Here is a 24,393-nt window from a genome sequence, read left to right on the forward strand (position 1 = left end):
TCATTTTGTTCCTTGAGTTGGTTGACATTTAAGAATAAATCAAATCAAAATTTAGTTTAAGTATCATTATATCATAATCAAAATGATCAATTATACTGATCTTAATGGTAGATCCAAGAAAGATACAAGAGTTGAGCTAACCTAATCCATAGAGATATCACTCATCGACGATAAAAAGTCATCTGTGAGAGCTCCAATTTCCAAAGTGGTGAAGAAATGATTGGCCTCCTGAATATAATTAATTGCAGCACTTGCTCCCACACCGAAGTTCTCGATATTAAAGATTGATGTCATGATGATGATGATGATGAAGAAGAAGAATTATGTGGTACCCAAGTTGGCATTCCTGTTTTACTATAGTATTAAAGTCATCGTCGATCGGAGATGAGGTGAGACTTTCACTGTTCAGATAAGCATGAGAGACAATAAACAAATGTAGTGCGCTTTACAAAATAATAATAATAATAATAACGATAAAATTGATGAAGAGAAACCGTGTATCATAGTGTTAGTGTTGGGATAAGTACGAACACCACTCAACTCACTCATGCATCATTTTCTAAGATTAGAAAAAACACATCGAGTAGACTCTTAAAATCGATAAAAATATATGTAATTATATGAATTTAAAAATAAAAATCATATAATTGATTATAAAATATAAGATTATTTATTAAATTAGAATAAAATAATCAATAAAATTTTAGATATTAACTAAACTCGATGTGTGGCATGTCAAATGTTAAAATATTAATATGTTTAACTAATATTTAAATAGATAATTAAAACAAGAAAATTAAAAAAAGAAGAAGCAATAATTATGTATAGTTTCCATTTAATGATATCAACCAATTTCATGCTTAAACCCCTCATTTTGACTATACTAACTAATTTTAAATAAGATAAGTCAATATTAATAAGAATATCAACAAAATCAAGTTAAAATCTCATTAACATCTCCAAGAGCTTCACATGAATTTAGGTATTCTAAGTTTCATATGACTTAAGTTATGATAATTTTGAAAGAGAAATTAAACTTTATTTCAAAACTATTTATAAGTATATGAAAGGTTTTTAGGCATGAGATCTATGAAATGAGAGACTACTTGTTATAGAAAATCAATTCGACACTATTTCAATCTTGAATGAGATGAAATCAATGACATTTTAAGTTTTAAGCTTTTTCTAAAACCACCAAAATTTATTTTATAACCATCAAATGATTTTTTTTTGACAATTTTATTGTTTTATTTAAAATGTTAAATTAAATAATATTATTTAAGCAATAATATGATATTTATTTTGTTATTTCTATAGTATTTATATTTTTGGGTTTTCAACATAAATTGTATATGCTTAGTTTTATTAATATAAGTATATATATATATATGTATGTATATATGTATATATATTTCAAATGTTGAATTAGGTTGAATAGATTCAAGTGAATCAATTGGCTCAATTATATTAGATCGAAAAAGATGAAAATAAGAAAATAATAATAATATAAAGAAATCACCCATAACATGACATGAAAACACTGCCATTTTTCGAATAATGCTCGTTTTTATGGGTTCGTCCAAAGACATGCAAATGGGCACAATTCAGTGGTAAGAGTATTATTGTCGGTATCATAAATTAAAAGAAATATAAATCACTCAGTTATGCACAGTTGATGAGAAAGAATCACGACCGTCCGATTCTCAGCAGAAGAACTAACTAACTAATCCTGACTGTACACCGACGAAGACAACTGGAATTTGCTTCCATCTTTCGATCATGAGACGGTGGTGGACGACGCGGGTATGCTCATCTCCGAGTATCTGGCCGTTCGTTCCGCCTCCACCGCTGCCGCCCACCTCCGGCATATACGCGCCAGCGCCGCCGCCTTTCGCCTCGCGCGCTCCGTCCCCGCCTCCATCAGCTCCCATATCACCCACTCGATTCCCGGCACTGCCACTAGCTCCGCCACCACCTCCGCGCCCGACTGCCGGCACACCTCAACCAGCGCCGCCGCCGCGCTCTCCCTCGCCCAGTCCGACCCCCGTCGAAGCACACCCACCAGCCTCGCCACCGCCCCCTCCGCTTCCGCCACCGCCTCTGCTCCTCCCTTCTTCGCCACCGCAGCCAACACTGCCACGGCCTCCTCCGCCGCCTCCGGCTCCCCGGAGACCTCCAGCGCCACTCGCACGACCCCGGCCTCCACCAGCCGCCCAGTGTTCTCGCGGTCCCCGGCGAGTCCCATGATGGCCGCCATCGCGTCCTTCTTCGCGTTGGCGGGGCCCGCCCGTGCCATCTGCAGCAGCAACTCCACGACGCGCGGGTGCCGCCCGAGCCGCCGCCGGTAGGAGTGCACGGTGGTGAGGCTGAACACGGTGGCGGCGGCGTTCTCCTTCGCCTGCCACGTGGCGCCCTTCGCCAGGATGTGGACGAAGAGGTCGACGGCGCCGTCCGTGTGCATGATGCGCCGCTTGTTGGCCTCCATGATCGACAGGTTGAGCAGCGCCGTTACGGCGTTGAGTTGGAGCCCCGTGTCGTCCGACCGGAGTAGCGGGAGGAGGAGGGGGATCGCGCCGGCTTCCGCCACAAATGCGCGGTTGTCGGACCCGTGCTTAGCCAGCAACCGGAGCTCGTGGACGACGCGGTTCGCGGCCTCCGTCGACGGCGCCGCTGCGAGCTCTCCCACGAGGAAGGACGCCGTCATCCTCGCCGCTTCCAGCGCCGCCTTGTTCGTTCCGGCTGGGGTGGTAATGTCGCGATCGGCAGGCTTCTTGTTGTTGCTTGTGACGGTAGCGGTGACGTTACGATCAGATGCGTCGAAGGGGACGTTGTTGTCGTGGCACCACCGGGCTATAAGGTTCTTCAGGGCGCGGTTGGGGACGAGCTCGAGGTGGGCGAGCGGCTGGCCGGACTTGGGGCAGGTGGCGTGTCCGGAGCCGATCCACCGGACAATGGGCTCTCGGTCGTACGTCTGCCCGGTGGCCACCACCACCGGGTCCCGCATCAGGTCCAGCGAGATTGGGCACCGGAAGTCCGCCGGCACCGTGATGTTCTCCAACGCCGAGGACGATTGTTTACCGCCTGCGGCGGCAGAAGAGTCAGACCTCGGAATCGAGGCGCCGAAGAGGACGCACTTGGCGTAGCGGAGGATCCCAGCGAGCGCCACCATGACGGGCGCCCACCTATGGTCGGCGGCGCAATCACCGATATCGCGCTCGAGGCGGTCGATCTCACGGCCGCAGCTCCTGGAATCATCGAGGCCGAGCCGCTGGAAGATCCCCTGCAGCGCGTCCCGATCAGGTACCGCCCCTCTCTCGATTTCAGCGATGAGCTCGAGGACGTCCCGGCGGAGGGAGAGAGCGGCGGGTTCGACGGCGGTGGAGGAGCGGCGGAACTGGCGGAGGAGGAGGCGGACGAGGTCCCTCACGTCCTCAGAGACCGGAAGCTCCGCCAACGGGAGGATGTCAAGCAGGGTGGCGAGGTCGACGACTTGCTCGTGGAGCTCGGCGGCGAGGCGCTCGGCCCGGAAGAGGTGGAAGGCGCGGCTGCGGCCGGAGCTGTCGTGAAAGAGTGCCTTGACACGGTGGAAGACAAGAAACATCTCGCGAAAGCAGAGCGAAGCCGAGCGCGGCATCGCAAAGTCGCAGCCTCGCGTGTGCTGAAGGAGCTCCTCGAAGAGAAGAGAAAGCTGTTTGAAGTTGCGGGGGACGGAGGAGAAGTTGTGACCGACGCGGAGCGAGGCGTGCCACGATGGGGGCGGTGACGGGGAGACGTCACGGGAGAGCTGGAGAAGGTGGCGGAGGAGGTCGGGATCTGGGTCGGGCGGGGAAGGAGGCGACGACGAGGGACGAGGAAGGGGCCGACGAGAGGGGGAGACGGCCATGGGGACGGGATTGGGTGCCATCGATGGTGAGGGGAGGGTTTCTTATATGTTGGTTGGCTTCTTCCTCTGCTGCTGCTGCTTCGTAACCGTGTGTGCTGGTGTCGTCGCGTCCATGGCTGGGTCTGAGCTGGGGAGATGCAGAGGAGACGAATGCGCCGCTTTCTTTTCTGTTTCTTTCTGTTTTATTGCAGCAAAATATGGATGTCCGATTTACGCCACCCAACCGTCTAATCGCCGAGTGCCAATTATTCTTTTTTTTCCTCTAACCAATAATTAATTATATCTTTCTAAAGACATAAAACTGTAAAATGATATTAATTCACAGTGAAAAGGTGTCTCATTGGTTGGTATCGTGTCTTGATTCGTTGGGTCCGAGTGGGGCTCCCACGCGCAAATCACGGTATGTCGAACCCCATCACAGCTTCTCCAGCGTTCCGAGACAGATGGGGGAAGGTCTTCAACCTTTTTAGTACTTAATTTCCACAGCCCAATAAAATCGATTTGAATACTTTGTTCCATAGACTTGGAACCGAAATCGTGGCCACATGCAGCACGACAGAGCCTTGGTGGTGGGGATGAATGAACGGAGGACGGAGGACGGAGGACGGAGGAGGTCTCTTAAGAACAGGGGAGGAATTCAACTCCGCCAGCACAAAAATAACTTGCGAGAGTTGGGAAGATGTGTATGCTATCAACTTGCGGAGCAGTTTCCATGTGTGGCCATGTTCTCTGTACCTGTGTTAGCTAGCCGTCCATGGTTTATTCTCTGGCTCTGGATTCATCCTACGTAGATAGAATCTGGAGCCTTGAGATGAGCAGATCTATCATGCATGCAGCTAAAATGGAACAGGAAGATATGGCATTTAAATTAATGAGGGAACAGGGGCCGGTCGAGAAAGGGGATGTGGTCGAGTGGTTCGCACGTCTCCATCCTCTCGAGCTGCTGCAATCTAATCCCTTGGCTGCACGTCTCTGACGCAATCCAATTCAGACACATATGAACGGTTGTTTTGCTTAGTCTCGATGACCAAATTGATGAGGATAATAATAATGATGGACATAAACTAACGTCATCGGCTATCGGGTGACTTCTCCTAGGTCACATAGATCGAGTAGTTGTGGGGCTCGTCTTGCCTTGGTCTAACCTGACAACGTCTAATTGAAGCAAATCAAAACGTCGACTGAGGCATGTCATCATCCTGCAGAAGCTCGATCCTTCACGCAATGCCAATGTCAGTGTTAGACATTATCCCAGGTATGACCCTGCTCTTTACAAGCGGGTACATCAGGAAATGGTGACATTTCCTATAAAAACCCTCACGTTTGGAATGAAGAGGAGGAGGGAAAAAAAAAAAACCCCTGAGACTATCGACTAACTTGATCGTCGGAGGGGTTGGGCTGAGCTCTTCCGACCCGACCTATGTATAGGGACGAAGACGAAGTGCCTCCCACCGAAGGCCCAGGTGAGGGGTCCCCTCCTGGAGAAAACAGTGATCCCATCACGATCGGACCACCACGATCAACTATCTCAGCAGTCTCAAGGGTTGTTTAGGAAAATCTCCAATCATTCGGACCCGAACCCGCCGTATTAGCCCCAAGGCCACAACGTAAAGATATTGACACTAACACAAACATTGAAGGTGAAACAAAAGCATCATTTCCTCGATCTATTTACACAAATCGGTCTGTAATTTCGTATGTTATATTTCCATGGGAGCTCACACTTGACAGGAAAAGAAAAGAAGAAAACATAGACTGTACAAAGATGAAGCTCGTACAGTCTTCTGAATCAAATGAAACAAGGTGAAGCTCACGCGCAGCACAGGGTCTCTCATGTGGGCTTCAAGTTGTCGAACATGGAGTCCCACCTCATGGCTCCGACTGCAGGCCCCCGGTAACCGTCATCAGCAGCGGCGTTGCTGTTGCCATGACAGCCGCGAACCATCGGGCTAGCGCTGTGGGATCGAGACGGCAGATCGGCGGCGACGCTCATGCCGCGGTCGGCGATCATCAGCCTGCCCTGCTTCAGTAGCGCCAGCTTCGCCTTCCTCCTCATCGCGGCCCCGCTCCAGCGGTCGCCGTACGTGGCGTTGGCCACGACCAAGATCGCGGGACCGTTAGTGCAGCCCATCGCGCGGACATACCTCGTGAGGCAGTTCTTGGACTTGCTGATTACGGCAGCGAGCTTGGCGACAGGGACCGGCGTCGCCCTGCCGTCGTTCTTGGCTAGTTTCAGGATCTCCAACCTGTGCTTCGCCACGGATATGCCCATGCTCTGGAGGAAGTCATGGTCGAAGTAGGCTATATCCTCCTCCTCCAGCTCGTTGTCCATGAACAGGAGGCCATACTCGTAAGCCAGCGATGGCTCAAGGCTGGACTTGGCGAGCCAGGAGTGCCAGTCCATGATTCCGTGCTTCTCTGCGGATTCAACTGCTGCTAATGGCTTTATAGGGAAGCAGAGGAGGGGTGGAAGTGTGGAGCTCTTCTGCAGTCAAGCTGGTGGGCTCATCCGATTTGGTTTCTTTGAATTCACATGCAGTGGAAGCATGCATTACCCCTCCATGAAGACACAAGACTCAGAATCTCTTCATGTGCCTCGTTTGTCCTCGAACACATCAGTGAGCTCTCCATCATGAAGGTTAGACGAAGAAAACTACATGAGAATAATGACCCCACATGAATTGAAGCTGCATGATGATGTTGGTCATACTATCCCTACTAGCTTAAGCTTTAATCCTGTGATGCTTCAGTTTCCCCAACACGGCAGTGTATCAATCATAGCAGGAGGTTTAAAGTGCAAGACAACATTGACTGCAACTTTGTTTCATTGTTTATGCTGCTCATAAGAGCTCGGCAAAACTGCCCCAAGGAAAAGAGAATGATGGGACCGAAGCTGCAATCACGGCATGAGAGAAGGAGAGTGTTGCGATGAAAGGGACACCAGTGTTGCCTTGCAACGAGGAAAGGAAGCAGACAGCAACTCCATGGCAGATGCTTCTCATGCCTGCCCATGTTCTCTTCTTCCTTGCACCCGTGACAAGATTGGCTTGGCATAGAATGTAGACAAACAGAGTTGCAGTTGATGCATCACTCAGGATACCAAAGTGTTCCGAGGTCCCATTCTCAATTATTGCAGAATTTGGCGTCGAATATATAGATATCAGTATATTTATCACAGAAGAACCTAAAATATCAGTATAATCTCTGTTCAAAATAATTTGATCAAAAGAAAATGATTAACCTGAAAGAAAAATTTAGGTCAGATAAAAAAGAATTTGATCAAGATAAGAGTTGGACTATTTTTCCTAGTATTGGTTCTTGCCAGTTAGTGGCAATCATCTCTTAAGATACAACAATCACTTCTTGCAATAGTAACACTCTAAATTAGGGTGAATATATATATATATATATATATATATATATATATATATATATATATATATATATATATATATATTCCAATGAAAGGATATGACTATTCGAATGAAATTTTTATTCATTTAAAAATAATTTTAATCTATGATTTTTAATAAATTTTCTCATTATAACTCCGAGATCATATTTATTTGTAGAGCTACCAACCATTATTTTTAGGAAATTTCGATTTATATTTTTAATAAAAATACATACCAACCCTAACACCTAACACACTAAGCACAGAGTATATTTGAATGAGTATAATCTCATCAAATAGTTAATATAACTTGTAATACAACATTAGCCTAATTTCATATGAAATTTTTGTAATGAATTAACTAATACATAAAGAAGGTTCAAAGCTTATACTTATATGAACTAAGAAAATAAAATTCAAATATACTAAGAAAATTGCATATATTGTGAGACGCAATCGTAGGAATATATAGATATTTGACATGCCACAAAATTCAGCAAAAAAAATTACTAGAAATATAAAACCGATAAATTCTTAATAACATTAGTAAAAGGTAAAAATATTGCTGTGAATAAAAATTACTTTACATTGTGCTGTTTTAGTGTCACTAATAAGTTCGACGTAGTTCGGGTTGAACCCACGCTTTCTACCAAACCTAATTTAATAGTATGATCGAGGTCCCCACATTAGGTCTTTGGGGGCCCACGTCACCTCCATTCGTGGAACAGGTAGGCGAGCGGGTATTTAAAAGAAATGCTAGTTATACATGATCTAACAAAAAATCCTGTACTTCCGCTGGGTTATCGGCACGCAGGTATCCGTTTTCAATAATGACCGTTGATCTACAGAATCTCTTCGCATCCAACACAGCTCTAACTACAAGTTTCAAGAGGGTATTACACCGGATCCGTCACGCGGTAACCTCGACCAATGGGTTTCTGATCGTATTCCGCTTCGACTTCTCCCTCCCCTCCACTCACACCTATTTAAGTCGATCGATCGATCCTCTCTCAATCGTTCCCTTTGCCCTACGTATCCTTTCTGGGTTCTCTCATAGACTTATCTTTCGGCTCAGGCTGGTGGTTCATCTTCGTTCGTGGAGCGATTCGATGGAGAGGGTTAGGAGAGATGCTCACGCTGGGTCTTGGTACACCGGCAATGGTGAGTTCTCAATCCGTTGTACCCGCGAGAAGAGTATCTATGATTCAACTTTTAGACAGTCGTGTATTATTTTGATGTGTGTTTGCGTCGTTTCTGATAGTATTTGGATCGCCAAATGGAAATTTTAGATTTTAATGTGGGAGAGATTGTTTTGCTGTATAGGTGGACATGGAATCTGAAGTGTAATTCAATTGGCTGTGTTTTGAATACTTTTGTTGACATTAGTTGGTTCTTTAAATTCTTTGGTTGGAATATTATGTTGGAGAGAACGAGTGGTGCATAGATTTGATCGGGATTCTAATGATAAGAGTGTCTGATTAATGTCTTTTAGCAGCGAATTGGGATTATGGGGTGGATTTGATATTTCGATGCCTCTAACTGTACTGGAGGTTATATAAATTGAAAATATGTAGAATGATAAAATACCTGAAATTTATTGGCAATTTATCCGCCAATGTGAAGTCTTTCAGTAGCCAAACTATGTATGGTTCGCTTGTCATGGACTTTTGATTCACCAGCCTTTGTCTCAAAGGATCCAACTTTCTGAATGATTCTTGGAATGATAATTGATTGGATGAAACTTTATTAATGGGCAAAATGTCGCACTAAATTGGAGGATAACCTTATGATAAAAAATGGAGAAAGGATGAATTGTGGTTTGAGGAAATTAGATGCTGGTCAAGGATTATTTACCATGAGGAGGATGATTGATACCTGTGAGAATTGGAAAAAAAAAAAGAAGAGAAAATGTTATTAAGAAAATTAGTCAGTTTGTACTAAGAAATGTGTGGGGCACTGTTTCAACTTCCAATAATTAGAAAGGTAGCAGAGTAGCTAAGATAATGTTGAGGATCAAAAGCAACTTGAAGTGTAATTTAAGCTTCACAATTTCTTTTTTAATTTTGCCTTAGATCGGTATATCTTGATGTTCCTTGGCACAACTTGCCTTCAACTAGAATTGCACTTAGTTGAAGCGAAAATAACCTAAGAATTGAAAAGAAAGGCCTGAAAAGGTGCTGTTATGAATATTTTCCGTGATGTATTAACTCATATGACAGTTGCCAACTTAAGACTATCTACTGTAATTTTTCAATTGGTTCAATTGATTTTTAGTAAAAAAGAACATGTTTAAGATGTATTAATGTGGTTGAATGGTCAACATGCTTGATGTTTTACTCCGATAAAGTGTTGATGCATTATTTCTCATGTAGCTTTGTTCTTTAAAAAAATGACAAATTATCAAACTACAATAGAGAACATAAAAAACTTCTACTAATGGGAAGATCTGAAAATGTCTGATTAACAAATAAATAAATGAATAAAACAATGCACTGCAGCAACAAATTCGATAATAAGCATGCCTGTTGAAATATATGCTTCCAAATGTAATCCTTCCATCAAGCACTTCAATAAGATCTTTCTGAACATTGAACATATACCTTGTAATACAAACTAGATTCTTAGAGATTCAATCGGATGTTATGCCAACAAAGTCTGTTAAGTTTTGTTTAGAAAGATATTCTGTTCCTGTGATATTAGTTTTAAAAAATTGCAAATTTCAGCATTTGCATCAGAAATTGTGTTCATTCGATACCGTATCTTTTTAAGAAAACTGACAAATGTGTGATGATAAGTTTGGTTTTGAGACAAAAGAAGTCCTCCTGTTGCAATGCAAAATTTTCTTTTCTTGTACAAAGCCAATTAGGTACATCCAAGAAGATAAGCTATTTAAAGTCTTCTGCAGGGCTAAACAATAAATCAGAATTGTATTTCATAACTAAGGCTTAAATGACAATGGACTCAGTTACAGCCAAGACTATTTTCTATTGTTTGCAGGTTTGCTCTTTCATTTGGTGAACAAGTAAGCATAACCTGACAAAGGTTTTTTTTTCTGGTTATGATTCAATTGCTTAATTCAAAAGAACCTTGAGAAATTTCTTAGTAGAAAGGATAATTTACTCCTATGATGAGTAGTTTATGATTTTTTTAAATTTTCTATATTGTGCCTCCCTGAATTCTTATGCAAAAATTTTAAGCTAAGCTTTTTTAAAATTCTTTGCCTTTGATAAAGCATCTTTAGATGGAGGAAAGAAAAAACAAAGTAAATAAAAAATTTACAGTTAAATTGGAGCTTATCACAACAAAGAAATTATTCACAAGAAGAATTTTCTCTTCTGATGAGATCCTGATTTTCCAGCCAGCAAATTGGATGAGGAACTTGATGGGTGGCTTAAAGCAACTGGGCTGACCAAGTCTTCTAATGTTAGAGGCATCATTGCCCCGTAAGTCAGTATATGTTTTGTAGATCTTGATAATGTAATCACATTTTGGTTTGATTCTTTTATCGACTTTATGTGTTACAAATGCAGGCATGCTGGATACTCATATTCGGGTCGTTGTGCAGCATTTGCATTTGCTAACATTGACCCTGCAAGCATGTGAGTTGAATGGTGCTTTCCCTTTCCATGATCCATGTTGCTTGGACATTCAAATATTTTTATTGTTCATAAAGCTGAAGATAGATACATCTCTACCTTGGCATTTAATCTATGTGTGGTATTATTGATTAAGTCCTAAGATCAAAATTGGCTGAATACATTTAACATCATTTAAGACTTTGCAAGAATAAAGTTATCTAAGAAGAAATATTGTGGCCCTATGTTTTGATCTTTTAGTTACTTGTTTCTACATACATTGAGGAACTGCATCTTCTACAAGTATTATAGTCCTAATGAATTATAGTGACATATTTCTCTGTTAAAGATTCTGATGCCATTTTCATTTTGTAAGACCTAGTAGTTAAATGCCATTGAGAGAAATACTCGATGGTCCAGAAAACACCTTGTCTAAGCTTTCCAAGATCTTTAGTGCTTGGTCAAGGTTAGACTTAGCCAATGGGTATAACTCAGTCTTGCCTAGGGACCTAAATGACATACTTCTTTTTGGTAAAACTGATAACATATCATAGTTGTGTCCAAACTGCACAATATCCAGTACTTCTATTGACATTCTATATAATATCCCAAACTGTCTAAGGATTTGAAAACATGTTCTTTACAAAGATTTCCTTGGTCTTATTATGTGCGGGGTACATGTTTGGTGGAAACTTGTATACAAATTTTGAGGGTAGCCTGAAGTTGCCTTGAATTTTAAACAATAGCACTGTTCCTAGACCATGACACTAGATGGTCGATAAATGAAAGAACACTTCATCTAAGCCTTAAGAAGTAAAGGTTTTTCCAATAAAGGGTTTTTACTACGCATTTCACCAGTCTGGATACACAGACAATCTATGCATAGCGACTTCAGCAATACTCTCAAATTCCAAGAGATGATGGGCCTATGCATGGTTTACAAGCCAAAAAGAGTATTGCATCATTTTAACCTTTTCCTGTAAGACCTGTGTTCTTGGAGTAGGCATTTTTTCTTGACAACCCAGATCTCAGAACCATGTCCTATTTGGTCTTACCATGCATGTGAATTGTCTTCTAGATGTTTATTTAAATTACACAAAACATACCTTAATAAGTAAAATTTTCACATGGCTATCCTTTTTGTCCTATGTCTCTGAGATATACTGTGTTGATGAGCATGTTATCATGTTGTGTCTGCATGTTGTTTTTGTGCCCATTCTTCAATGTCAGAACTTGGAAGTGCCACTTCTATTAGTGACGATGAAGGATAGTTAAAGGAATTGCATATGGTATATCGTGTACCTTTAAAAATGTTTGTCTGCTGTCCTACAGCAGAGAACAGAGCCAAAGTGGGCAGAAGAAAGGATTTATGTGGATGATGATAATATCGTGGCTTATTCCTTTACCACTATTGCCACAGCCTTAGCTTTCAACACTACTAAAATTTCTGTTCTTCTCAGTTGTTGTTTAGATGTAATTTGATTTTTATCTTCTTTCTGCGGAATAGAAGCTTATCTGTAATGATAATGAGCAAAACTTGCACTGGAATGACATGGTTGAACTAAGGCACTGAGACATGTAAAATGGTCAAAAAATTCACTTGTGAGAATGTCATGTATTTATTATGTTTGTGGCACATTGACAGAGTTTGAAATGGTGCTGAACTCCCCTTGAGGGAGTCGCAATATGGTTTACAAATCGTGGCTAATTATGCATTGTTTGAACACTTGTGTTGCGAAGCTTTTGTTAAAATTTGATTTCTTCTTTTAGTAGCTCTTAAAGAGAGGAAAAGAATGCCACTTATATGCCCATTCTCATTAAGATTTTCTTAGTCATTGTCCACATCTATGTTACTATGCAGACTTGCAACATCTGAAGATTGTGTTATTTTGAGTTCTATTGCAGTGTTGTTGCATTTTACCTTTGACTAATTGACACTAAATCTGCCATTCCAGTTCACGAGTATTTCTACTTGGTCCTTCACACCATTATTACACTCCTAAGTGTGCCCTTACAAGAGCCACTATATACAGGACACCTTTGGGTGACTTGCCGGTTGATTTGGAAGGTACATCATATTTGACTGAAGAGAACATTTAACTCTTTACCATGTTAGTTTTATGAATTTTCAAACATTCCTCAACCTGCTTGAAGAGCTTCGTCTGAATAAATGCATCAAATAATCTGGAAGATCACTTTAGTTCTATCAAACAATGTACCTTATTGCAAACTTAATACTTCAAAATAGGTGGTCTTTTGTACTTTATATTAGTACCATATAACAAATAAGTGCTTTGGATGAATCTCCTTGGAGTTTATATATGGAATATGGCATGTTTACCCCTCTTTTCTATTATCAGCTTTCCAGTGGCCAATCCAAAATTAATAGTGTCTACTATCTTTTGTTGTTCCTAGTCAATGATGAGCTCCAGGCTACTGGAAAGTTTGAACTCATGGATCTTCATGTTGATGAAGCAGAACATAGCATGGAGATGCATTTGCCTTATCTTGCTAAAGTATTTAATGGGTAAGTATATCACATATTTAGATCCATCTCATGACGTGTTACTGATTCACTCTTTTTTAAATGCAGTTATCCTGTTAAAGTTGTACCTATTTTGGTTGGTGCCATTAATGCAGAAAATGAATCCATGTACGGTCGACTGCTTGCCAAGTACGTCGATGACCGTAAAAATTTTTTCTCAGTATCATCGGATTTCTGCCACTGGGGATCTAGGTATACCAATGTACTTCTATTGTGATAATTTGTCACTTATCGGTTTCATTTATCTTTTCTATGTTCTGAATAATTAGCAACATCTTTGGTCTTGTAAGTAGCTAATGTCCAAGACAGTATTTGTTTGTTTTAGATCTGATACTGTCTTAATTTAATTCTGTGTTGAAGAATGGCTTCATCTTGAAACAGCCAGGAACTTTCAGATAAGCTTGGATTGGAAAATTTCTAGGGTGTGTCATGCAGAAAGACCACGATTGGATTACAATATTAATAATAGAACAGATGATCAGAAAAGCTGAGGAAGCTAAAAGGCTCATGTAGGTTTTGAGAAAGCTAGAAGGGTTGTCTGTATTGTGTCATGTTTTGGATAAAATTTGTTGCAAACCTATCAGCTCTAAACTTTGATGAATTTTTGGGTAAAATAAATGAAGTCTCTCTGCACTATATCATTGATTACGATGATGAATCATCTGGGTTAGAGAATTTAGTGATGATTACAAATGGGTTTATACTTATCTCCTGCCTTGATTGCCTATTAGGTTCAATTACACACACTATGATGCGAAGCATGGTACCATCTACAAATCCATTGAGGTCCTGGACCATATGGGCATGGATATCATAGAGACCGGGGATGCTAATGTGTTCAAAGGGTATCTACAGCAATATGGAAATACCATCTGCGGGCGCCGCCCTATTACTGTTTTCCTCCATGTAAGAGTCATATTTCTTCTCTCTTCTTATTTTCTAGTCTAATGACAACCTCTACATGATCTTTTGTTCAGATGTTAAAGAACTGCTCCACAAAGATCAAAATTGATTTCCTGCAATATGAGCAATCCAGCCAGTGCAAGAGCAAGCGGGACTACAGTGTCAGCTACGCTTCAGCCGCTGCGAAGATGGAGAGTTGATGCAGCAATGCTTCTGACCTTTTGTTTCCTTGCTTCTATTTAAGCCAAGTTTGCATTGGTCTGTCCACTTTGCTTTAGCTTTGCTTACATGAAGTAAATGTTAGATTTGCTTTTAGTTAGCAGTTGTTAGTTGTGGTTGGTAATTGACCCTAACTTATAATGTAATCGAATGCCTGAGTTCATTTCTTCATGTTTGGGTTACACTAATAGCAAAAGGGCTCACTGTATATAGATGCCTTTAGGAATCCCATTATTCCTTTTATGAAAAGATGTTTCGATTGTTCAAACAAACAATGAGTTGATTTGATTAGCATATTATTGCACGAGCGATAGTGTTATTTATATACCATTAGATGTAATAATTTTTTTGATTTTCTAAAAATAATAATTATGCATTTATATGATAAAAATTGAATAGGAAAGGATAAGACACTTAAAAAGAAGGAGAAGTGCTTTCTTTTTATCCCCTAATAAATAATTTAAAATTAACATAAATATCCTTAGCATGAACATTAATAAAGGTTTTAACGGATGTCGGTTTGAATAATCTTGACTATATCATAAAATCCAATAAACTTTATTTAAATCCATCGGTTCATGCTGATTATCCAAAGAACCCATTCTCATGTTTTAACAAAACTGATCGAATAGATGGATCGATTGGTTCATGCTCCAAAATGATTCGATGCACATAACTATTATGTGTATCAAATTACTTACTTAATGTTAACACAAATAGGGCGAAGTTAATATTACATCTATTATTTTGTTATAAAGCTAAATAGTAAAAAGAAAAAAAAAATCTAAATAGAAGTTCTATTTCATTCAAACAAAAGCCCAAAATACAGATAATTCATCCATATGATAACACCGTATTGTCCTGAAGGAAATAAATATGTATAGAAAATCGAGAAGAAAAAAAAAAACTTGTGCATTTTATTTAAAATTTACGATTATTTTTATTTGTCAAATTTAGAAAATATCAAAAATGGAGGCGTGAGAAATAGATTTCCACAACTTTCTTGTAGTCCCCAGTTAGATACGGGTGGGAGGTCGTTGTAATCCATCCAAATCTATCCCACAATTGACAGGCGGCGCCAGCCACACTCCCATAATGCCGAATCCGCGTCGCGGACCAAAACCCTAAAGTATCTGGGATCTTCTCCATATGTATCTTTCGTAAAAAATTTACAATTCCACCTGGAAGCCGTCTGTTCACAGGATCCTCACTCCCAACATGACACATATACGGATAGATCCCTGGATCGTACGATGGCATGGAAAGGATCCCGGCCGAAACCCTGAGCGCCCAAAACCTTTGTCAATGGTTTTCTGCGTTTCTCGAGAGGGGTAGCTCGAAGAAACCCTGATAGAGATCTTGCGCTGTAGCAGCGCGTTGAAACTGGTCTCTCTATCTCCCCGCTCCCTCTTCTTCTCTTCGACCTGGGTGTGATTCTTCTCCTCCACCTCCTCTTCCTTTCTTCTCTTCTACGACCTCGGTTAAATCCTTCTTTTCCGCTGCTTTTTCTCGCTGGTGCTTATGGATTTCGGTACCTGGCTTGTAGATATGGAGGCGTTGTGCCAAACCGAGAGTGGTGGAGGTTCAGCTCTCTGCTCCATAATGGAATTGCTCGTGGTGGAGATTGTTTTGGCTGCGGAAAGGTCTCTCCTTTTGCTTCTTCTGGAGGTTTGGATGCTCTCCCTCTTTATTTTCCTTCCTGCTTTCGTTCTTTGTTAGCAGCCTACTAAAGTTGACTATATGATGATTGGAGTGGCTACAGTGCTTTCCTTAGTGTTGAGCTACATAAGCAGGGAGGATTTTTTAGCTTATCTCGGCGCTTAATTGTCTGATTTCTTTAAGTTAATGGTCTGAGCATGCGCCTTTGGCATGTTGATCTACGGCATTAGTTGGTTTTTAGTTGTATTTGTCGGGAGATTGTTACCTTTTTCTGGTGTGTTACTGCATGGATTGTTGTTGGCATAAAAAAGCGATTTTGGACTGTTTGCAAGTAGCTTAAGAGGATATCTATAATTTTGGGCTTTACTGGTTAAAATATTTTCTGTCCTCTTTTCCTCTATTCATGTATAGCCTGCTTTCAGATTTGTTCACTTTATCATCCAGTCTCCGGATCTTTGGAAGAGCGATGGGTTTTCTCACATTGGTGGCAGTTATATGGTTGGATGGGCTGAGAGATTGCTTTGCTCTTTTTTTGATAGCTTTTACATGTGGTGGAATATAGAGATATGTTAATATGTAAGTTTGCGGACATACTTGAGCAGAATTAGGGCCTTATGTGTTTTATGAGTTACACCACTCCATGATATCTTAGTTTTCGTAGGTGGTTGAATCTCTTTTTCCCCCTGAGAATTAGGTTCTCGAGATTTTTCCACAATTACTTCTCATTTTCTTTTCTGCTTTAACTCCTGAAGCTAGGCTTTGAAGTGAAGGATGCCCTGTTCCACCCTTTTTTTTTATTTTCATCCTCGTTATGTTTGTTACTTTAGTAGCGCTTATTTTCAATCTTGTTACTCGTCTTATGTACAGTGCACATGATAATGCATGTTTGTCGGTTTTAGTGTAGATAGCAGTACCCAAAATAACAAAGAAAAAACAAGAAACCACATTGTAATTGAGGAGTGCACAAACCTTGTTATGGGCTTGGAGTTGTTTTTGGCTATAAGTGCTTGTTATAGTCAATTAAAAAAGTTCTTAATATCTTGAACTAGTTGCCTTCCTATTTTATGCCAAAATTGGAATTAGCTATGTTTGTCCTCATCAAGATCTTTATGATTTCTTGCTTCCTCTATTTTGAAGTCACATTTAGCTTTCTGTTTGATCTAAATTTGCATTATGGTATACTTTAAGTTCTATCGTTGGCCATATTCATTACTTCTGTATCAGTTATAGGGTTGATGTGAGGTTTTTGATCTTAACACTTCTCTGTTTTCTCCTCTTATTTCACAGTTGACATTTCCCACTTATATTATAGGCATTAGAGTATGATAAGATGTTGGCAAAGATGAAGAAGTGAGTAGACATCAAGAAGCTGTTTTAGTTCTATGTGTGTGAGAAAGTTGGTCTTTGTCCATGTATCTCTCTAGGAACAGGTACATAATAATGGGGGGTTGCTTTCTTTAGATTGGAAAACTCATTTAACAGCTTTCATGAGAGAGAGAATATCTGATGTGTATATGGTGGTGTCAAATTGGGATGTTTCGTTCAATGTCCAAATGCCATAGAACCCAGTTTTGATCTCATGGGCTTGAGGTGATCAGAAACTTTGCTGCAGTACCGTAAGTTTTGGATTTGCTGGAAAGTGATAGGAAAACCAAACAAAAAAAAAGTTGAAACGAAAGTCCAGATAGAGAATAGAATAATAATATCTCTCTCTCTCTCTCTCTCTCTCTGAGACTCGCACACAGTGTGGCCAACAAAGACATCCAATACAACAACCTGCTCTAGGATTGTAAAAGGGTTTAAGTATATTTGTAGGGGTTTCTAACATCAGGTTTTTTATTAAGCTTCTAAAATTAGGTGTTTTGTCCTTCTAAAGTTAGTTCCTGGATTTTAAGCTGGTGGGTTGTATGAGTTGGTGTTTTTTAATTCTGTGCATACTATCTGAGGAGCTTACTACTTACAGAATTTTTTCTTCTTCTATGGCTGTTATATTTTTCTATTTTGTGCATCCAATATCTAATTTCATAGTAAATGTCATGCAATGCTCATGATCCAATTAGTTATTGCCATGAATTGAACTGCAGGAAGAGACTGCTACTTATGGTTGTTAGTTGCAGCTTGGGTTTTCTTACTCTCCACATGTTGGGGTTTATAATTTCATCCGCCAGATGTTTCATATTTCTTTTTTGTTCTTATTTATTGCATCCATCGAAATCCATGTGACTTTGTTCTGCATCCCTTACTAACGTGATAATATAAATCATATATCCGATGCAATTTATGGTCAATATTTGCATTTTAGCCTTTAGTCTGACGAGTGTGGGACATGAGCCGCATTAGTAGTTTTCTTGAAATGGTTGTTTTTATGTTTTTTACAAGCTCATGTGTCTGAATTTATTAGCGGATGGCTGATTCAATGGTCACAGGACAGTATATGTGGCCAAATTCTTAAAATTTTGTTGATAATCTTTTCCTGCCTTTCTTTTCTATCGACCGTGATTCATACAAACTAGTTATCATCAAAATGGAACAAATTAGTTGTTCAAATATGAATTCTATATTTCCTTCATACAAATTAACTTTCTTCTGTTCCCACTAAAAATTGAACTGTTTTAGGTTGGATCTTTGTCAAGTCAAACTGGGCCACTGGATGAAGGGTATGAAGGGGTTTACAGGTACATTATGCTTGCCTTCCGTGTTACTCAACTGGCTGTTTCACCGTTATAGTCGGTTAAGATTGTTCTAAAGGCTCTTACTCTTTGCTTTTCTTTGTAGGTTACTTCGAGGCGATAAACAAGAAGTTGTATCGGAGAACAAGGATGATGGTGACTCAGATGATGATAATGATGATGAGGATGACAACAACGAGGATGGAGATGATCAGGATGATGGAGGCGAAGATGATTTCTCCGGTGAGGAAAATGAGAACGAGGGGGACGAAGAAGCTGATGACCCTGAGGGCAACGGTGGAGGAGGAAGCGAAGAGGATGACGACGACGACGACGACGATGATGATGATGATGACGATGATGAAGACGAGGAGGAGGAGGGTGAGGAAGACGAAGACGATGAAGAGGATGAGGAGCTTCCTCAGCCACCTGCCAAGAAGAGGAAGTGAGGCACCGGATATTACGTCTGGTCCTTGTAGTTTCATTTCATTTCATTTGAGGCTAGTGTTGGTTAGGTAATAGCAGTATGGAGAGTTGGGAGTAGGACTTCATACATAAGGTAAAGAGGGATGACTCCCTCTGATTGAATTCAACTTCTCATGTGTGTTTTAGTCGTAAACATAATACTGGCAGTCGACATTGGATATATTTAAGCTCATTCATTAACAAAACTTCTCAAGAGTATCCGCTCCGGCTTTGGAGTTCCTTATTAGCAATTAACCTTCTCATGCCTTTTTACAGTGGCAAGAAGGTTTCTTTTGGTTATGTTTGTGGAAGATTTGTTTGCTTAAGATGAGTAGTTGCAGAAATGGTGTAATATTCTGATGGATTTTCTTGGTCAAATTGAACAGTGTCAATTCTTCGTAGGGGAATCATTCATAGTTTTTCCTTAATTAAGCTGATTTGTGAGTGCTTCATGCATCCAAATCCAGTCAACGCAGAAACTGGAGACCGGACGCCAATAGCAGGAGAAGCTTCAACCCGATGTGTGGTTTAGACTCTCCTTCGGCTTTCCTGCATCTTCTTCTTTAGCTCGGTCCTGCTGGTGTCGGCAGGTGTATTACCACTGCGAGCATCGCCCTACAAAGGCAGGTTCGTGCCTTTTGCTTTCTTCCTGTTAAATCTGCCTTCCGACACGGCACGTCGGTGGACTGTTGGGTGAGAAACGGTGCTACCCTCCTCTTGTTCGATAGAATGCTCGAGAGGAGAGATGGAGACCCGACCCAAAGCGAAGCCCTCTCTCTCTCTCATCTTATGTCTTGCCCCATCGGTTGTCGACGACACTTCGGTCACCAGCAGCTGCTGTTGCGGTGTTATCGTTGTTGGTGTCGGCATTGGTGGCAGTTGTATCACGTCACGTGGCGCGAGCTGATTCGGCCTTCTCTGGTACGTTACTCACACCTGTGATAAGGTTGTCTTAGATGCCATATAGGATGATAAGAAGAATGACTTAATTTGGAGAATTTATTTTTGAATAGTAACATTTTTCATGTTAAATTGAAAAAATAAATCACTTTTCTTTTAAATATTTGAGGATTACAAAAGATTCTTTTGATTTCATATTAGGGAATAAACCATATTATTTTTCTCAAATATTAATAGATATTTTATTTTTATTTCATAGTAATGCAAATATTAGTTTGTTTACATTAATATCGGTGAATTTGATGGCGTCGATTTATTTTATTACATTAAAAATTCTTGGAAATACTTGAAACCTTTAACTCTCTATAAAAGAATGCCCAGAAAGACATTAATATAAACTACAAATAAATTTTTAAATACTTTTAATTTAACAAGACATGATTTTCTACGAATCTTAATGGTGACAAGAGATTCATATAGTTGACCTCATAGCTTTATTCGTATATCTGTAACACCTTTCAATACATTATAAATTTGTATTTTCACTATATTTGGAAAGGAAAAGCACTATTAAAACCTGATTTTTTTTTGTTTGTTTGTTTGTTTATTTATTACTTAATCTACCATTTCATATGCTGCTTCCCTATCTTGTCAATGCCTGTGCTTCTTTAGATTATATGATTTTGAAGTTGACAACACAGTCTGAAACTAAATTTGCATGGGAAGTATGTCCAACATGGAACATCATGGCTTTTTGGTGACTCAGTCTTAGTCTTTGCTGATGATGATTCATTAAGTCAACGAGTGCAATTTGTTGAACTCGAGCTTCAGTATCCTTCCTGCTTTAAGAAGCTTTCCAATTAAAATCAATCTGAATTCAATAAATGAACGATTTCTGAATTAGGATGAGACTCTAAAGGTATGAATCTTCTAGTTTGATTAAGATTTCCCAATCAAACATTGCTTGATATCATAATTCTGCATGGCACAACACAAAAGAATATTAACTTTTGTAACATAAAATCTTAATGTATAGCTAATGTATAGCTGCTATTCAATGCGGTCAAACAATCAATAAATAATCAAATATATCGATAGATATTTCTCCCCCTTATATGCAGTTGTAGTAAGACAATCGGATTGATTAGCATATTATTGCACAGGTGAGATAGCTGTCGACTTCAATTATGAAGTTGTGGGTCAAATCTAATCTAATGTATGTAACCTAACTCTTTCAGTTCTTATCGAGATCAGTCTCTTAACAATAACTTTTCTATCTTCACTGCTCCCACATGAATATTTCGTGTGGATTAGTATGAATCTTAATCGGAGAAGGAGATACATCAAATCACCATCAAGACTAGCACCTCGAATAGATTGGGATGGCTCTAAATATGATCGTTTCATTGTTAATGCTGCTCATGCCTTATTTGAGAGAAAAAGGAGCTGAGATTTGTGGCCATGTCGAAGCTGTCTCCATTGTTTCGTTTCTATCTTGTATAAGAGAATTTTGTTGACGAAATAATCAGATTAGATCCATTTAATTGCATCAGATAAACAAACCATAGTTGTGTGCAAGGAGACGACTGTTGGCAAGTCAAAAAGCCATGCCTTCCGTCTAGTTGTTGGCATGATTCACGAGTCAAAAAAGGTCCACCGAACGCACGATTCCTGGAACGATCCCCTCGTCATGATCTTAGAGGTCGAGGACAGTAGAAGCACTTGTGATGCAGAACCAAAACCTCCCTCCTTTGAGCTCATCATTCTAACCTACACACATTCCAAGCATAAATACATGGCGTTGAGGGTTGGCTATCCGTGTCGGTCGTCTCTTTCTTTCGGCTTCCAACTGCCCTCACCTGCATCTGAGAACACAATAAGCACGACGGAGACTTGGAAGACACTCTTTGTTGATCGGTTCTGACTTACGGTTCTTTGCGTCTCTTTCTTCTCCTCAATTAATCTCTCTGCATTTCATTTCAATTTCTGAAGTAGGATATGTTGGTGTTAGCTTTGAGGCTTTTTCTGAATCTATCAAAGGGTCAAACATCAATTCAACTCAAAAACTTAGGCTCGATCGAGCTCGATATATGTCATTCGACTCTTTTGAAGTTTATCTTCTCTTTTCAATCTCTGCTTACACATGCAACAGCTGCGACCTGCAATCCTGGGTGGAATTTGGATCATGGGTTTAATATAGTAAAGAAGAAGCAGCAGCAGCAAATATGCTGATTTAGTTCCAACTGTGCTCAACTACGTTCTGTGATGGAAGTTTGATGACGAGAAGAGAGGATAAATCATTACCATCCATGAGGTAGTTGATATGCATATCAACATATGGTCCTCGAGTTCTTTGCGTGTGGAGTAGAACGAAATCCAAGTCGTCGTCAACAGACGGTACGTGGAGCAGATATTATAAATGCGACAGATGAGGTGGATGGTTGGTAGCTCAGCTACATTTAATTACGTAATAACAGCAATCTCAGGCCCATCACCAGCTCTAATTTCTGTGTCTCTAAACCTGTGAACTGGCCCTCCCTCTTATAGCTCCCCCAGACAGGCAGCAGCAGCAGCAGCAGCAGCAGGAGAAGGGAGGAGTGATGGATTCCGAGGACCAACATGTGGTCATGGAGGAAAAGCTAGAGGGGAAGAGGAGGAAGGGAAAGGGTCGGAGGAAGCAAGAGAAGGAATACAAGCTGTTGAGGTACGAGGAGCTGCCGGAGTACATGAAGGAGAACGAGTTCATACGGGATTACTACAGGGCGGAGTGGCCGATCAAAAACGCACTGCTCAGCTTCTTCTCTTGGCACAACGAGACCGTCAACATCTGGACGTATGTGCAACGCTCCCTTTTCTGACATCATCTTTCTGCCTTCAACGCCACGCTTAGATCTTTGTGGGTGTTGTGGGTACAGACATTTGTTGGGATTCCTGGTGTTCTTGGGGCTCACTTTACTGCATCTCAGTCGTCATGTGCCACAAGTGGCTCAACTCCTCGGGCATCTTGCTTGGTGACTATATCTTAATACTCAATTTATGTTTGATTGATCGAAGCATGGTAATGAATCCAATCTCTTGAATTCTTCCTCTGGCTTATGAGGTTGTTAATTGGGTGCAGGTCGATTCCTACAAGTGCGGTGGAGAATGTCTCCTGCGATCTGGGAAATTTCTTTGGAGTAAGTCTGTGTGTCGTTTCCTTGATTACGGAGTAATGTTGTGGTTTGGATGTCTTCTCCATGGATGTGGTTGTGAACAGGAAGCAGCGGCGTTCATTAAGCTGTACATTTCCTCTGAAACTGCTGCCACCTCATCTCCTTTGCCGCCGCCGGCGGCAGTGCGATGGCCCTTCTTCGTGTTTCTCGGTGGCTCCATGTTCTGCCTCCTCTGCAGCAGCTCCTGCCACCTCCTCTGCTGCCACTCCCACCGCCTCAATATCTTACTCCTCCGCATGGATTACGTCGGCATCGCCGTCATGATCGTGACCTCCTTCTTCCCCCCCATCCACTACATCTTCCAGTGCGATCCCCATTGGCAGCTCACCTACCTGGTAGCCATCTCCGCCATGGGCTTCGTCACCGTCTTCACCCTCCTCTCGCCGCATCTTTCCACCGGCAAGTTCCGGGCCTACCGTGCCTTGCTCTTCTCGGGGATGGGCCTCTTCGGCATCGTGCCCGCCGTGCACGCGGCCGTCGTGAACTGGGACGAGCCGCGACGCAACGTGACGTTGGCGTACGAGGCGGCCATGGCCGTGTCCTACTTGACAGGGACCGTCTTCTACGTGACGAGGGTGCCGGAACGGTGGAAGCCCGGTTGGTTCGACCTCGCCGGCCACAGCCACCAGATATTCCATGTGTTCGTGATGGCCGGGGCGCTGTCGCACTACGGCGCGGCCGTCGTCTTCCTCCGTTGGCGCGACGAGGTCGGCTGTGGCACGCCTTGATCTCTACATTCTTTGATGGTGATGAGGGACTATAGAGGAAGCTATAGCTCTCGCAACAAACATGAAATGACTTCTCATACGATTCAAGGTGTATTGATCTAAGCAATTTTAATTCTTGTATTCTAATAAATGAAAGGTTTGATCAGATGATTATTTATTACACAAATTAATTCCAAAGAATTATGGTGATACATATCTAAAACATATATGTTAAATGAGATTCTTATTGTTCCACGCGCGT

The 24,393-nt window shown here is 41.1% G+C and overlaps 5 protein-coding genes across 6 annotated transcripts; 3 read left to right on the forward strand and 2 right to left on the reverse strand.

Annotated features, from left to right (window-relative positions):
- Nucleotides 1-1,608: 1,608 nt before the first annotated feature.
- Nucleotides 1,609-3,904, reverse strand: LOC135680413 (U-box domain-containing protein 16-like). Its single transcript, XM_065194293.1, has one exon. The coding sequence runs from the start codon at nt 3,902-3,904 to the stop codon at nt 1,778-1,780; it is 2,127 nt and encodes a 708-aa protein (XP_065050365.1). The 3' UTR covers nt 1,609-1,777.
- Nucleotides 3,905-5,566: 1,662 nt separating this feature from the next.
- On the reverse strand, nt 5,567-6,496 carry LOC103996302 (uncharacterized). Its single transcript, XM_009417195.3, has one exon. The coding sequence runs from the start codon at nt 6,285-6,287 to the stop codon at nt 5,715-5,717; it is 573 nt and encodes a 190-aa protein (XP_009415470.1). The 5' UTR covers nt 6,288-6,496; the 3' UTR covers nt 5,567-5,714.
- A 1,761-nt stretch (nt 6,497-8,257) lies between these two features.
- On the forward strand, nt 8,258-14,727 carry LOC103996301 (uncharacterized). Its single transcript, XM_009417193.3, has 8 exons — nt 8,258-8,438; nt 10,636-10,720; nt 10,808-10,876; nt 12,808-12,920; nt 13,268-13,379; nt 13,446-13,589; nt 14,129-14,303; nt 14,375-14,727. The coding sequence occupies exons 1-8, from the start codon at nt 8,387-8,389 to the stop codon at nt 14,498-14,500; spliced, it is 876 nt and encodes a 291-aa protein (XP_009415468.2). The 5' UTR covers nt 8,258-8,386; the 3' UTR covers nt 14,501-14,727.
- Nucleotides 14,728-15,781: 1,054 nt separating this feature from the next.
- Nucleotides 15,782-19,531, forward strand: LOC135588251 (uncharacterized). Of its 2 annotated transcripts, none has more exons than XM_065080300.1 (4): nt 15,782-15,905; nt 16,066-16,187; nt 18,795-18,853; nt 18,954-19,531. In XM_065080300.1, the coding sequence occupies exons 2-4, from the start codon at nt 16,068-16,070 to the stop codon at nt 19,294-19,296; spliced, it is 522 nt and encodes a 173-aa protein (XP_064936372.1). In that variant the 5' UTR covers nt 15,782-15,905; nt 16,066-16,067; the 3' UTR covers nt 19,297-19,531. The 2 variants fall into 2 exon arrangements, with proteins under 2 accessions (XP_064936372.1, XP_064936371.1); XM_065080299.1 differs by having other exon boundaries at nt 15,789-15,947.
- A 3,187-nt stretch (nt 19,532-22,718) lies between these two features.
- On the forward strand, nt 22,719-24,297 carry LOC135588252 (heptahelical transmembrane protein ADIPOR1-like). The gene is made up of 4 exons (XM_065080302.1): nt 22,719-23,045; nt 23,128-23,223; nt 23,331-23,388; nt 23,469-24,297. Exons 1-4 carry the CDS (start codon nt 22,813-22,815, stop codon nt 24,150-24,152), a joined length of 1,071 nt encoding a protein of 356 aa, XP_064936374.1. The 5' UTR covers nt 22,719-22,812; the 3' UTR covers nt 24,153-24,297.
- The last annotated feature ends 96 nt before the right edge of the window (nt 24,298-24,393 follow it).

The sequence above is a fragment of the Musa acuminata genome, chromosome BXJ1-8 (genome assembly GCF_036884655.1).
Source record: "Musa acuminata AAA Group cultivar baxijiao chromosome BXJ1-8, Cavendish_Baxijiao_AAA, whole genome shotgun sequence".
Lineage (NCBI taxonomy): Eukaryota > Viridiplantae > Streptophyta > Magnoliopsida > Zingiberales > Musaceae > Musa > Musa acuminata.